This window comes from Rana temporaria, chromosome 3, assembly GCF_905171775.1.
Source record: "Rana temporaria chromosome 3, aRanTem1.1, whole genome shotgun sequence".
NCBI classification, from domain to species: domain Eukaryota; kingdom Metazoa; phylum Chordata; class Amphibia; order Anura; family Ranidae; genus Rana; species Rana temporaria.
The window spans coordinates 137,637,319-137,648,982 of record NC_053491.1 but is presented as its reverse complement, the minus strand read 5'-3'; the positions used below and the strand labels follow the sequence as shown (position 1 = coordinate 137,648,982).

At 42.1% G+C, this 11,664-nt stretch overlaps 1 protein-coding gene across 2 annotated transcripts in view; it reads left to right on the top strand.

Annotated features, from left to right (window-relative positions):
- The window catches only part of PTPN12 (protein tyrosine phosphatase non-receptor type 12), an 84,788-nt gene that overhangs the window by 51,746 nt on the left and 21,378 nt on the right, over positions 1 to 11,664 (top strand). For both annotated transcript variants that reach the window (XM_040343474.1, XM_040343475.1), the window contains exons 5-7: positions 2,265 to 2,303; positions 3,433 to 3,504; positions 9,018 to 9,077. In XM_040343474.1, the coding sequence (XP_040199408.1) occupies positions 2,265 to 2,303; positions 3,433 to 3,504; positions 9,018 to 9,077 (171 nt within the window). The remainder of the gene's footprint in view (positions 1 to 2,264; positions 2,304 to 3,432; positions 3,505 to 9,017; positions 9,078 to 11,664) is intronic.

Genomic DNA, 11,664 nt, shown 5'->3' with positions numbered 1-11,664 from the left:
CATGTATGGCTGCCAATGGAACTGGTTCTTTTGTATTGATGATGTGACGGCTGACGAAAGCAGCAGGATGACTTCTGAAGTGTTTCAGGCAATATTATCTGCTTATATTCAGCCAAATGCTTCGGAACTCATTGGACGGTGCTTCACAGTGCAGATGTACAATGACCCGAAACATACTGCGAAAGCAACCAAAGGGAAAGAAGTGGAATGTTATGCAATGGCCAAGTCAATCGCCTGACCTAATTCCTATTTGAGCATGCATTTCACTTGCTGAAGGGAAAATGCCCCAAGAACAAGCAGGAACTGAAGACAGTTGCAGTAGAGGCCTGGCAGAGCATCACCAGGGATGAAACCCAGCATCTGGTGATGTCTATGTGTTCCAGACTTCAGGCTGTAATTGACTGCAAAGGATTTGCAACCAAGTATTAAGTGAAAGTTTGATTTTATGATTGTTAATCTGTCTCATTACATTTGGTCTCTTAAAAAGTGGGAGGCACATATACAAACTGTTGTGATTCCTAAACCGTTCTCCTGATTTGGATGTAAATGCCCTCAAATTAAAGCTGAAAGTCTGCAGATAAAGCACATCTTGTTTGTTTCATTTCAAATCCATTGTCGTGGTGTATACAGCCAAAAAGACTAGAATTGTGTCAATGGCCCAATATTTATGGACCTGACTGTACATCTTGTAGCAAAGAGTGATAAAAAATGGTTCTGCAACACTGTAACCCTCTTCTTCGGGGACACATTAGGAGGGTGCAATGGGCCAATGTCATACATCGCACCATCACCAAGGAGCACCAGGAATCCAATTGTTTTAAAGGAAGCAAGCCTAATTATCTCATGGATGGGATAAACACTGCCCAGTGATCTCTGCTGTCTACATCCCTGGAGTGAACAATTGGAAGGCAGATTACCTCAGTCGTCAGTTCCTATGGGAATTGGCCTTTCACCCCAACATCTTCAATATGATATTTCAAAGATGGTTAACTTTGGACTAGCTTTCAAAGCAAGTTTCCTTCATGGCCAGTACCACGGATCCTCTAGCTCTGGCATTCGCTTAAAATTCTCTGGACTCCGTTCAGGCTAATCTATGCATTTCCTTTGAGAATGCTTTGACTGCTCCGCAGAAATCGACTCTTCCTCATCAAGTTGGCCCAGAAGAACCTGGTATGCACATATTCCAACTTCTGGGAGACTCCCCCTGGCCCCTTAACTGACCAGACCTGTTGTCTCAGGGTCCCCCTTCCATCCTGCGCATTGGCATAGCTGTTAATGTCAGAGTCTTGAGGAACAGAGAGGGCTCCTACCAATTACATTAATGTGTGCTCACTGTACCAAAGAGGTAAGTGTCTCCTCAACGGTTTGTTGCCCAGATTAGTAAGGTTGTCACTTGGTCCTCTGTTCATTCCTTTTCACAATTCTAGATGGACAGCCAATCTTCTGCTGATGCATCTTTCAACTGCAAGGGTCTTGCAGCAGCATTTTGAGTTGGGTCTGTTGACCCTTGTTATCGGCATGTTGGCACAAGTCTGTTTGCCTTGTTGCCTACTTATCTTTTACTTGGGGTAACCCAGGGTGTTTGAAAATCAAGCCTGTGTCCTCTATTGTATGATTAAGATATGTTTGTGCCCATCCAATGAGCCTGTGTGGATCAGTGCAGTTGGTGTGAGCATGCTTTCTTTAAATTCTAAATCGCACAGCATACCATGTTTGCCAAAAACGTTCCTTTTTAAGCACACATTTCACTTAAAAAAAATAGACTTCTAGCAGGTATACAATGCAAGCACTTACAGGTGGTGCACATACCTGCAACTGCTTTTGCTGTCTCCTGTACAAATGCCAGGCTGACTGGGACAAAGCTTCAGCGGGGTTCAATAGGTGGACCATGCATTCTAGTGCAGGGTCCACTTTAATATTGGCTATTTTTGTGAACATATTGGGTGGTTGATTTTTACCAAAGAAGTTAAACGAACACACACACACACACACACACACACACACACACACACACACACACACACACACTCCACACACACTCCACACATGCATTTTTTACTTTGTTCAGTAAGTGGAAGTGAATCTTTTAAAAATGTATTGGGTGACTATTCTCGACTCCCCCTAGTATATCAACCTCATTATAGTATGCGGTACATGTTGCAAAATGGAAATGCACACAAGTATTAGGAGCAGTGATTTTTAACTGTTAAGTAAATTGGAACCCATTTCTTTTGCTAACAGGTTTTGTTTTTTCCTCTCTGCAGATAATTGTGATGGCATGTCGTGAATTTGAAATGGGACGGGTATGTGCATGGATTATTTTACCATGAGCTGGATTGTATCAATTTGCAAATTTTGTGCACGGTTTCTAAGATTTGGTCATGTTTTTTTTTTTTTTTTTTTTTTCCCAACCAATTATTATTTGGCTGCAAATGTAGAAACACTTTAAGACTAAATTTTAGAAAGCTGATGTTTAAGGTTGAACTCCTGCAAGGGTTAAATTATTCTAACCTTTTGTCTAGGGTCACCATAAAATGGCACATTTGCCTATCCCTTCCTCTCCCTGCAGCCAGCACTCTCCTTCTTTCTGACACTGGTTTGTGGGTGGACTCTGTTCTGTCCTCAATTACCGTGTAAGATTATTGCTCTTGTGCAGTACATGTCAGAGTGCCAAAGAGATGTAACTTGGGGGGGATTAATTTTATTAAAAAAAATAGAAGCCTGTGGGAGGGATAATGTATGTAAATGTGGCAGTATTGCATCCTGTGTTCCCAGTAACCTCCTTTCACTGCTCTCTGAAAAGTGATCCGCTACTGATCACTTTTCAGGGGGTGATAAATACCATTAGTGTAAAAGGAGCCTTACAGTGTGTGCCTCAGTTGCAAGGCTAACTTTTTTACTTTTATCTGGAGGTCAGCTTGATGACCTAATGTATGTATTTAATGGTTATATTTTCTGTAGACGTGCTGTTTGTAAGAATATGAAAGTGCATTTTCCAGCACTGTTGTGGACATTGAACCCAGCTCCTCCTCTAATGGGTTTTGTCACCTGCTTTAATTAAAACTAAATAAAAAATAAATAAAAAAGTATGGGATTACTCGGCATAACATTTTCTTTCCCAGTAAAAAAAATTTTGGGTAACTTTTACGGTTTTATTTTTATTTTAATGTAGTTAGTACAAAATTTTATTTTTCTGGCTTATACTGTTATAACTTTGTGTTGAATATATATACTGGTATCCTAAGCACTGGTTGTGCTGGTGTTTATGGAACACAAGAAAAGTTCCCATAGTGATATCCTGCTTTTTATAGAAACACTTTCTTGTCAAGAGAATTGCGTGGACTTTAAAAGCCGTTTGCCTCTGAAAATCCTGTGTATTAACTATATTTGTACATGTATACCCACGCGTACATTTTTACATTTGTTTTGCAGAAGAAATGTGAGCGATATTATCCCAACTTTGGAGAGAAGCCTTTAAGTTTTGGACCATTTCATATTTCATGTGTAAGTATTAACTTAAAAGTGTTTTTTTTAAAAGCTAATCATTACCTTCCCTTTCTTTTCAATGCCCCCCTATTTTCCTTCATGTCTTGTCGTGTTTTTTTTTTTTCTATTTTCATTTTTCTTTATGAACACCAAAATTATTGAGACTAGCCCCACAGTATTTTTAGCTTTCTATGAAGGAATTTTTATATCCGGCTTGTATGTTCTAAGGCCCCTTTCACACTGAGGAGTTTTTAGGCGGTATAGCGCCTAAATACCGCTTGAAAAATTCCTGCCCCAGCATTCTCAATGTGAAGCCTAAGGGCTTTCGCGCTGGCGGGAGAGAAAAAAATCTCCTGCAAGCAGCATCTTTGGAGCGGTGAGAGGAGCGCAGTGTATACCACTCCTTCACCGCTCCTTCCCATTGAAAACCATGGGACAACGCAGTAATACGCCTCTGCAGAGGCGCATTGTGGGCAGTATTAACCCCTTTTCGGCCACTAGCGGGGGTTAATACTGCACCGCTAGCGGCCGAATTCCGACGGTATAGCGCCGCTAGTTTTAGCGGCGCTATACCGCCACCGCGCGTCCTGCCCCAGTGTGAAAGGGGCCTAAGGGTTTGCCGATTTTTTTTTTTTTTTTTTTTAATTATTTATATCCATCTCATCAGGGGACACAGGCTATTATTCATTACTTACTGGGTTATACGCTATCTGAATGGACACTGTATACAAAGTCTTAAACAGCAAGTCCGCCTCTATATAACACCTCTCATACAGGAAGTACTTTAGTTTTTTTACCAGAGTCTGCAAGGTGGATGGGCACATTAGTTGAGCTCTCTAGAGCTCCAAGTCTTGAGTCCTATAATGGTTCTTAAAATGAACCGACCGTTCATATTCATTTGAAGAAAAACATATCTGCTTAAATAAATGGTACCTGGGCCTCACAAAAGACACAAGGATCCTGCGTGGTTTTCCCTGTAACGCGACCTTCGGGTGCTGGACCCTGCGTAGTGGAATCCTGGACCCACAGAGCTATGGCCTTCCTGCAGAGTGCTGTATATGTCCTAGGGAGTGGACCCTAAAACATGAAAAAGGGTACACAGTCCTTGACGGTCCCCAAGTGATGAAACCCGCCGTGATGTGTGAAGATTTGGCTCTTAGTTTCTAAGGCTACCCTGTGCCTGGACGGGTAAGTGAAACCCTCTTGTTTAATTATTGTGGGGTTCCCCAGGGATTGTAACAATCTGGCAAGCTAGCTAAAGGCTGGATACCTGTGTGCGGTGACAACAGGGGGGAGTTTGTGCTAGCTGAGGGTGTTTTCAAGAGTATCCATTTCTTTGTTGGCTGTTTTTTTTTTTTTGTATGGATTGTCCATGCACGAAAGGGAGCCATTGTGCAACTTGGTTTGCCATAGTGCACGTGCGTTCATCAAAGGTGCACAAGCGTTTGCAGCTGTTTGGCTATGGCGCACGGCCTTTTGCCACAGATGTTATGCGCACTCTGAGCTGCGCAGTCGCCGTAGCCTGATCTTGGCATGTGAAGATTTATGGCCTGTGTGAATACAGGCACGTGTGTTTGCCAGAACTGCGCACATATTCGCAGGGCGTCCTGGCGCACAGCCATCTTATTTAAACAGAGAATTGCTGATTTGCGAGTCTTCAAATGGACAGCTGTGGGACAGAAAGCAGGCTCTGATATATTCACTAAAGTAGTTAATTTCACCTAACCTGGGTCATGTGAGTCACCAGGTGGTGTTTGGCAGGCTAAGGTGCTTGGCAGGATTGTTACATAGGGGCTTGGTGAGCCTGATTTTTTTTTTTTTTTTTTTTTTTATTATATAAAGTATCTTCCTTCTAAGGTATGTAAGTACTAAACCCAGGTACTCCGTTTTTTTGTGGCTTGCAAGGGCTTAAAAAAAAAAAGAGGAGCCTAGTCGAAACCCTGGTGTTGCATCCCCTGAAAGACCAGAGGCTTCCAGGCAATCTGAGCCGCTGCGTCTCTCCGGTATGGTGCCTACTGTCAACGCTGCTGCTTCAGCCTTTATCACCAGGGATAATCTGTCTTCAGCTCTAGTCGGGTTAGAGGACAGGATTGCTGGTTTGATTGCCTACAATCTCGCAGGGTGACAAGATGTGACGGACCCCCCCCCCCCCCCTCCCCTGATTCTCCTGACTTAAAGCAGGAATGGGTTGATGGGGCAAGAGCTAAATGCCAAGGTTTCTTTGGAGGGCCTGGCAGATGAGTCTGCTTTTGAACAATCTGGGCCAGAAGATGTCCAGTTGGTATCGGCCTCAGTCGCAGAGGCTTTTGATCCAGACTCTTACTGAGATGGATCGTTCTGCCATGAAGTTCCCTCCCGCAGACGTTTCTGAGCACCCCTGGTCCTCTTTGGGGTCCCTGAGGCCTCCTTAGGCTGCACAGGCTTTTCCCTTGCACCCACTGTTTGAACAGGCAGTGTATAAGGATTGGGAACATCTTGACAGGATTTGTGTTCCTCCTAATGTGGTATTCCCCTTTTATATCCCATGGGGGATAAGTTCATTAAGAGGGGGAGGATGGCAGTTGTTGATGCTGCAGTCCTCTGGTAGACATCGCACAGGGCTTGAAGGACTATTAAAGTCACTATTAAAGGCTTCCCTTTTCTTTGGCCAGTTTAGCTATTCAGCCAGCTGTCGCAGCAATTGGAGTCTGCCAGTCCTTAAAGGATCTGGTCAAACGGCCTGACAGGCCTAACCAAGAGGAGGATCCTGCTGAAAACGGGGCAGATATATCTTGAGCGCTGTAGATTTCTTAAAGGACTTGATACAGCAAGACTCTGGTATTGCTCTCCTGTCTGTACACGTATGCAGACTTCTATGGTTAAGAACTGGTCAGCTGAACTTCCTTTTTAAGAAGTTATTGGCAGGGTTCCCCTTCCATGGGGAACATTTTTGTTTGACTTGGACAAATATATCCAAAAGATTTCCGGAGGGAAGAGCTCTACTTCCTGTGAAGAGAAGGACCAGGCGTCCCTTGTTTAAAACCTCAGGGACGGCTTCCTCAGGTGTCTCGGCGCCATGGTGGTTCCGCCGCCTACAGGGTGCTAAAGTCGGAGACCAGCTCTCGGGCCAGAAGAAATACTGGGTTCAAAACTCTTCTAATCCTGGCACCAACCTCCTTTTGAGGGGACGTCCCCACTCTATCGGGGGGGAAGGCTGCTGCACTTTGTGAACATTTTGGACAATGGTGGTTTAGGATGAGTAGGTCATTTGTTGGTGTCTCCCTCCCCTCAAGACCATTGCTCTGTGAGTAATGAATAATGGCTTAACCCTGTGTACCGTGATGTATGTTAAAGAAAATAGGATTTGTTTTGTGTCATACCTGCAAAATTATTTTCTTTGTGTACATCACGGGACACCGAGGTCCCTCCCCCTCTTTTGAGAATTCAGTGCTTGCTACAAAACCAAGTACTTCCTGTATAGGAGGGAGTTATATAGGGATGAACTTCCTGTCTAAGACTTTGTCTACCAGTATTCATTCACCTGAAGATGGTGTATAACCCAGTAAGTGATGTATTCAAAGGAAAGGATTTTGCAGGCATGTATGATGAAAATAATCTTATATACTGTGTGTGTGTGTGTGTGTGTGTGTATGTCTGTATGTTTTTTTTTATATCTATATATAAAAAATATTGTTATACTTATATTCTGTAAACTGGTGTACCACCATTTCTTGTCTTGTTGAAACTGCGTTTTCAGGTTTAAATAAAATATTTGGGGGAAAAAAGCTAATTACTTCAGTTTTATTCTAAATCTAAGGCTGTTAGTTTAAAAATAAAATGAGCTTTAAAGCGGCTGTAAAAAACATGCTTTAGTAGCTTTTTGCATTGGCATTAATGCACGTTTAGCTGCACTAGCTTTTAGCAGCCTTTTCCTGCCTCTATTCAAAATCAATGCCCCCCACAGGAGCATGTATTTTAAGAGGGTGATCCGACTTGTGGTGTGACTTCTAGTCAAATCCAAGGGCTCTCATAGGGAACCATTGATTTTGATATCTCAAAAAAAATTAAAATAAAATAAACCCTCGACAAGACTTAACACAGCTGTATCCAGTGTTAAGCCGCGTGTTGAGGCTTTTACCAGCTCTAACGCCGGTCTTCAGAACGCGGTGTGGGTGTGTTTTTTATTTTTTTTATTTTATTTTTATTTTTTTCCCAGGCCAAAAAAACGCTTATGCCACTTACAGCTCCTAAAAGCTTGTGTGTGCATGAGGCCATAGAATAACATGGAAAGGTGTTTTTAAGCTGTAAAAAAAACACGCATGAAGCTCCTAAAAGCGTCTAAAAACACCCCGTGTGCATGGGGCCTAAGATTTATGGCTGTTTGTACATTGGTTTAGCAGCAGTTTATGGTGAGCCTTCTCAAATTTCAAATAGGCAGCTGCTATGGGGCTAAAGGAGTACCTATGTGCCCTCCCATAACAAGTACACTGCCATTTTTCCCGAGGAATTTCAGACAAGATGTTTATTTTTTCCAGGGTGCTGCTTGGGCACAGCTAACCATTCTAAATGTTACCTATAACATGGAAAATGCACACTTTTTGAGTTCAGGTCCAAAATAAAAGCCCACAACTTTTTTTAAACTCCTTGACACCAGCCACACGCTCATGTGACCACTCGTGGGTTTGCCTTTAATGATGATCAGCTGCCTATATGCAGCCCTGTTAAAACTATTCGGCAGGTTCAGGAATGCTCCTGATGCGTACTAGCGATCGGAAGCTTTCTGAGCACGTGATGGCCAATCATGGCGATCAAATGAACAGAAACCCCAACCCGCCTCACAGCATCTGAAAAAGGGCTGGGAGGTGCTGGTGCCAGGGACACCAGATAAGATGCTCAGGTACCTAGGGTTATGCTGCCACCTACAGAAGAATCGAGACACTGGAAACAATTATTGAACAGGCAGTATTAGGCCTCCTTCACACTGGTGATTGATTACCTGAGTATTCTGGCTTCCAGATTATTGCCTGTGTGAAGAAGGCCTAACCCCTTGCAACTCATCATGCTTCAGCTTTTTGCTAGTGGGAGAATTGACATCTTTCCTCAGAGAAGCATACCCATTTCACTGGAGTATGTCTCAGGTTTTTATCCAGCATTTTTTCAAACCTGCAAAGCCAAGAGTGCTCAGTTTTCCAGGTTGGTTGTAATGCGAGAAAGACCTTGAGCTGGCTTGTAATGGGGCCTACAGACTCCAAGTTCTTCTTGGGTTTTTCTAGACACCATGTTTACTGTGTAATTTGGCTACAGAGTATTTTGCATGTCCAGGGTCATAATGCACCTCTGGAATCCAGTCCCAGAAGACTGCGTGTTTCTGGCACATCACATTTTGGCTTTATGTCCAAACCCAGTATAAACACAGTGCTGTGCAAGACTGTCTAGTGCTCACTTTGTATAAACCTCTGTCGCCCAAACTAGTTGCTTCTTTGGGAATAAGTATGTCCTGTTTTCTGTAAAATGTGCATTATGATTAACTCTAATTTTTGCTTTTTATTCAGGAGGATGAACAATCAAGGAAAGATTTCTTTGTAAGGACAATTCAAGTGGAATTCCAGAATGTAAGCTTTCATTACAATCCTTTGTCCAATTTCTGTGAAAGTTATTAAATTCATATAGGGTGGTGTGTGTTTTTTTTCCCCTTGTCTGTTTGAATGAGGATAACAGGGTGGTAAGAGTAAGGTGAACCCGTACTTTTAACTGGTCCCTGATGCAGTTCTCCTTCTTGGGCCGGTGTTTGCATTTGTATTTTTATTTCCAAATTGCAATTTTTTTATTTTATTTTAGCATAAAATTAAATGCATGGATTATCAAATGCCATCAAAAGAGCTTTTTTTTGGTGGGGGGGGGGGGGGGAAATTACATACATTCTATTTGGATACAGTGTTGCATGACGCAATGCCATATTGCAAAAAATATGGTCTGGTCATGAAGGGGATAAATCTTCCCGAGGTCAAGTAGTTAAAGTGTTACCCCAACATTTCATATTCCTGACATGTGCCTGCTGTTCCATGTACTTGTATAAAAAAAAAGTATCCTGTTCTCCTTGTATTGCTTCCTGTGTGTGAAATCCCTGGTGTTCCCGGCCAGTCCCTCTGCTTTACTTTTTTAAAAACTGAGCAACATAACACATCGTAGTCAGTTCTCTAGCTGTGAACTCGGCCTGCTCTTTTCTCTTCTGTGATCAGACTTGTCCTGAGACACCCCTCCCCCTGCATAGCCCATTGACTGGGAACATCAGTTTACTGCTTCTCCCCTCCCCCCCCCCCCAGCTCTTATGCAGCTGAGAACAGAGGGAATGTTATTTTATAAAAGGGGGAGAAGAGGTATTTTTCTTGATACACAAATATCTTGCCTTTTCATTTTAAACACAATGTGTTAGGCCCCTTTCACGCCTGCGGACCGTATGTCTGTCAGTTTTTCATCCATCCATTTTCGGATGAAAAACGTACATGCATGTATCCCTATGGGATATCGGATGAACATCTGTTGATATCTGATCTCATTGGTGTCCGCTATGCTCTGATTCTGCATACGGAGGAAAATCCTATTTTTTCCATCAGTCATTGGATGAACAGACGAGACGGTTCGTGTTCATCTGATTTCCCCCCCATAGAGGAGAGCGGCGATTTGGCAGGGACCGTCCTGTCATCTGCCGGCTCAGCATTTATTATGCTCTGCAATTGTTGCATAGGAGAAGAACCCAAGGGGACATGTATTAAAAAATGAAGACCCTGCAATTTCCAGCATTAACCTTTTATGTGCATGTATAAAATGTAAACTGTTTATAGAACCTGTTATACAAATGGCCAGTCCTCCTATCTCGTTACTGGCTGTCATATTGATCTGTGACTAGATTGGCTAAATGGAAGCAGGTGGCAACAGGAAGACCAAAGGCTGGGTTCACACTACTACACTACTTTCATCCTACTTTGCTCTGCTACATTGGTCCTACATTTATCCTACATTGGTCCTACATCCATCCTACTTTCATGAACAGGATACTACTTTGGTCCGACTTCAATGATATTCAATGGGTTGAAGTAGGATCAATGTAGGACCAAAAGTAGTACAGGGAGCATTTTCAAAGTCGGACCGACTTGTGTAGGACGCTACAAGACGCTCTCATAGGGAAACATTGAACACAGAGCAAAGTAGGATGAAAGTAGTGTAGTAGTGTGAACCCAGCCAAAGCCAGCAACCACTGAAGCTGATTGTAGTCTGCATATCTCCCTGAGTTTTGAGGGTACTCAAGTGTGTTGCTTGTTGGTGTGGCTATAGATTTTTTTTTTTTTTTATGTATGCCATGGACCGTGTAAAGTATTGATTATTCTACAAACTATTTTTAGATTGGTTTTTGTCCTGCAAAATTGCATATATAACATTTGTGTTTCCTTTTTCTTTTTAAGTTTGCTTTCCTCCTCCTTACGTTCCAATTCCTACTAGGAATATTTCTGTTTCTTCATGTTTTGAATAAAATATTATGGCATTCCAAGGGGATTTTGACATGTTAATTACTTTGCTACTACTGCTAGAAAGTGTTCTATGTGCTAAAATAGCTTTCACTTTGGAATCGCTCTTGATATTTTTAATTAATATATGTTCTCTAATTATGTCTTACAAAATGGGATTAAATGTTGCTGCCAGATATTGTATTAGCCTGTGTTTCTAATGATATTACCAAATTATTTTAGCTGTTGGATTAAACCCTATATGTAGCAGCATTTTGCCATCAGCATTTTTCTCTTGAATTGTTGCCCTGGCATGTTTTTGATAACGGACTGTTAGAATAAATGTAGTAATCCACAATGAATAAAAACATTGCTCCAAATGGCTAGTCCAGAATACATTCTGGATATTCATACATCCTGGGTTATAGACTAATGCCTTCTTGCAGTTGGACACGGACAAAAGCTTTACTGGGCATGCCCCTTGGCATATTCCTATATCCCTATCAAAGTCTGTGAGACCTTGGTTTTTGCTAGCGTATAGTTAAGTGATGGACCTTTACTCGCCTATGGAGTCGTTTTTATTTGTGTAACTAACTAGTTTTCTTTTATTTTCCATTATTTTGTATTTATTTTAAAAGCAACTCTTTACGGCTTTTTACTATAACAATTGGTGAACCTGGATCAGTGTAACCTTTGT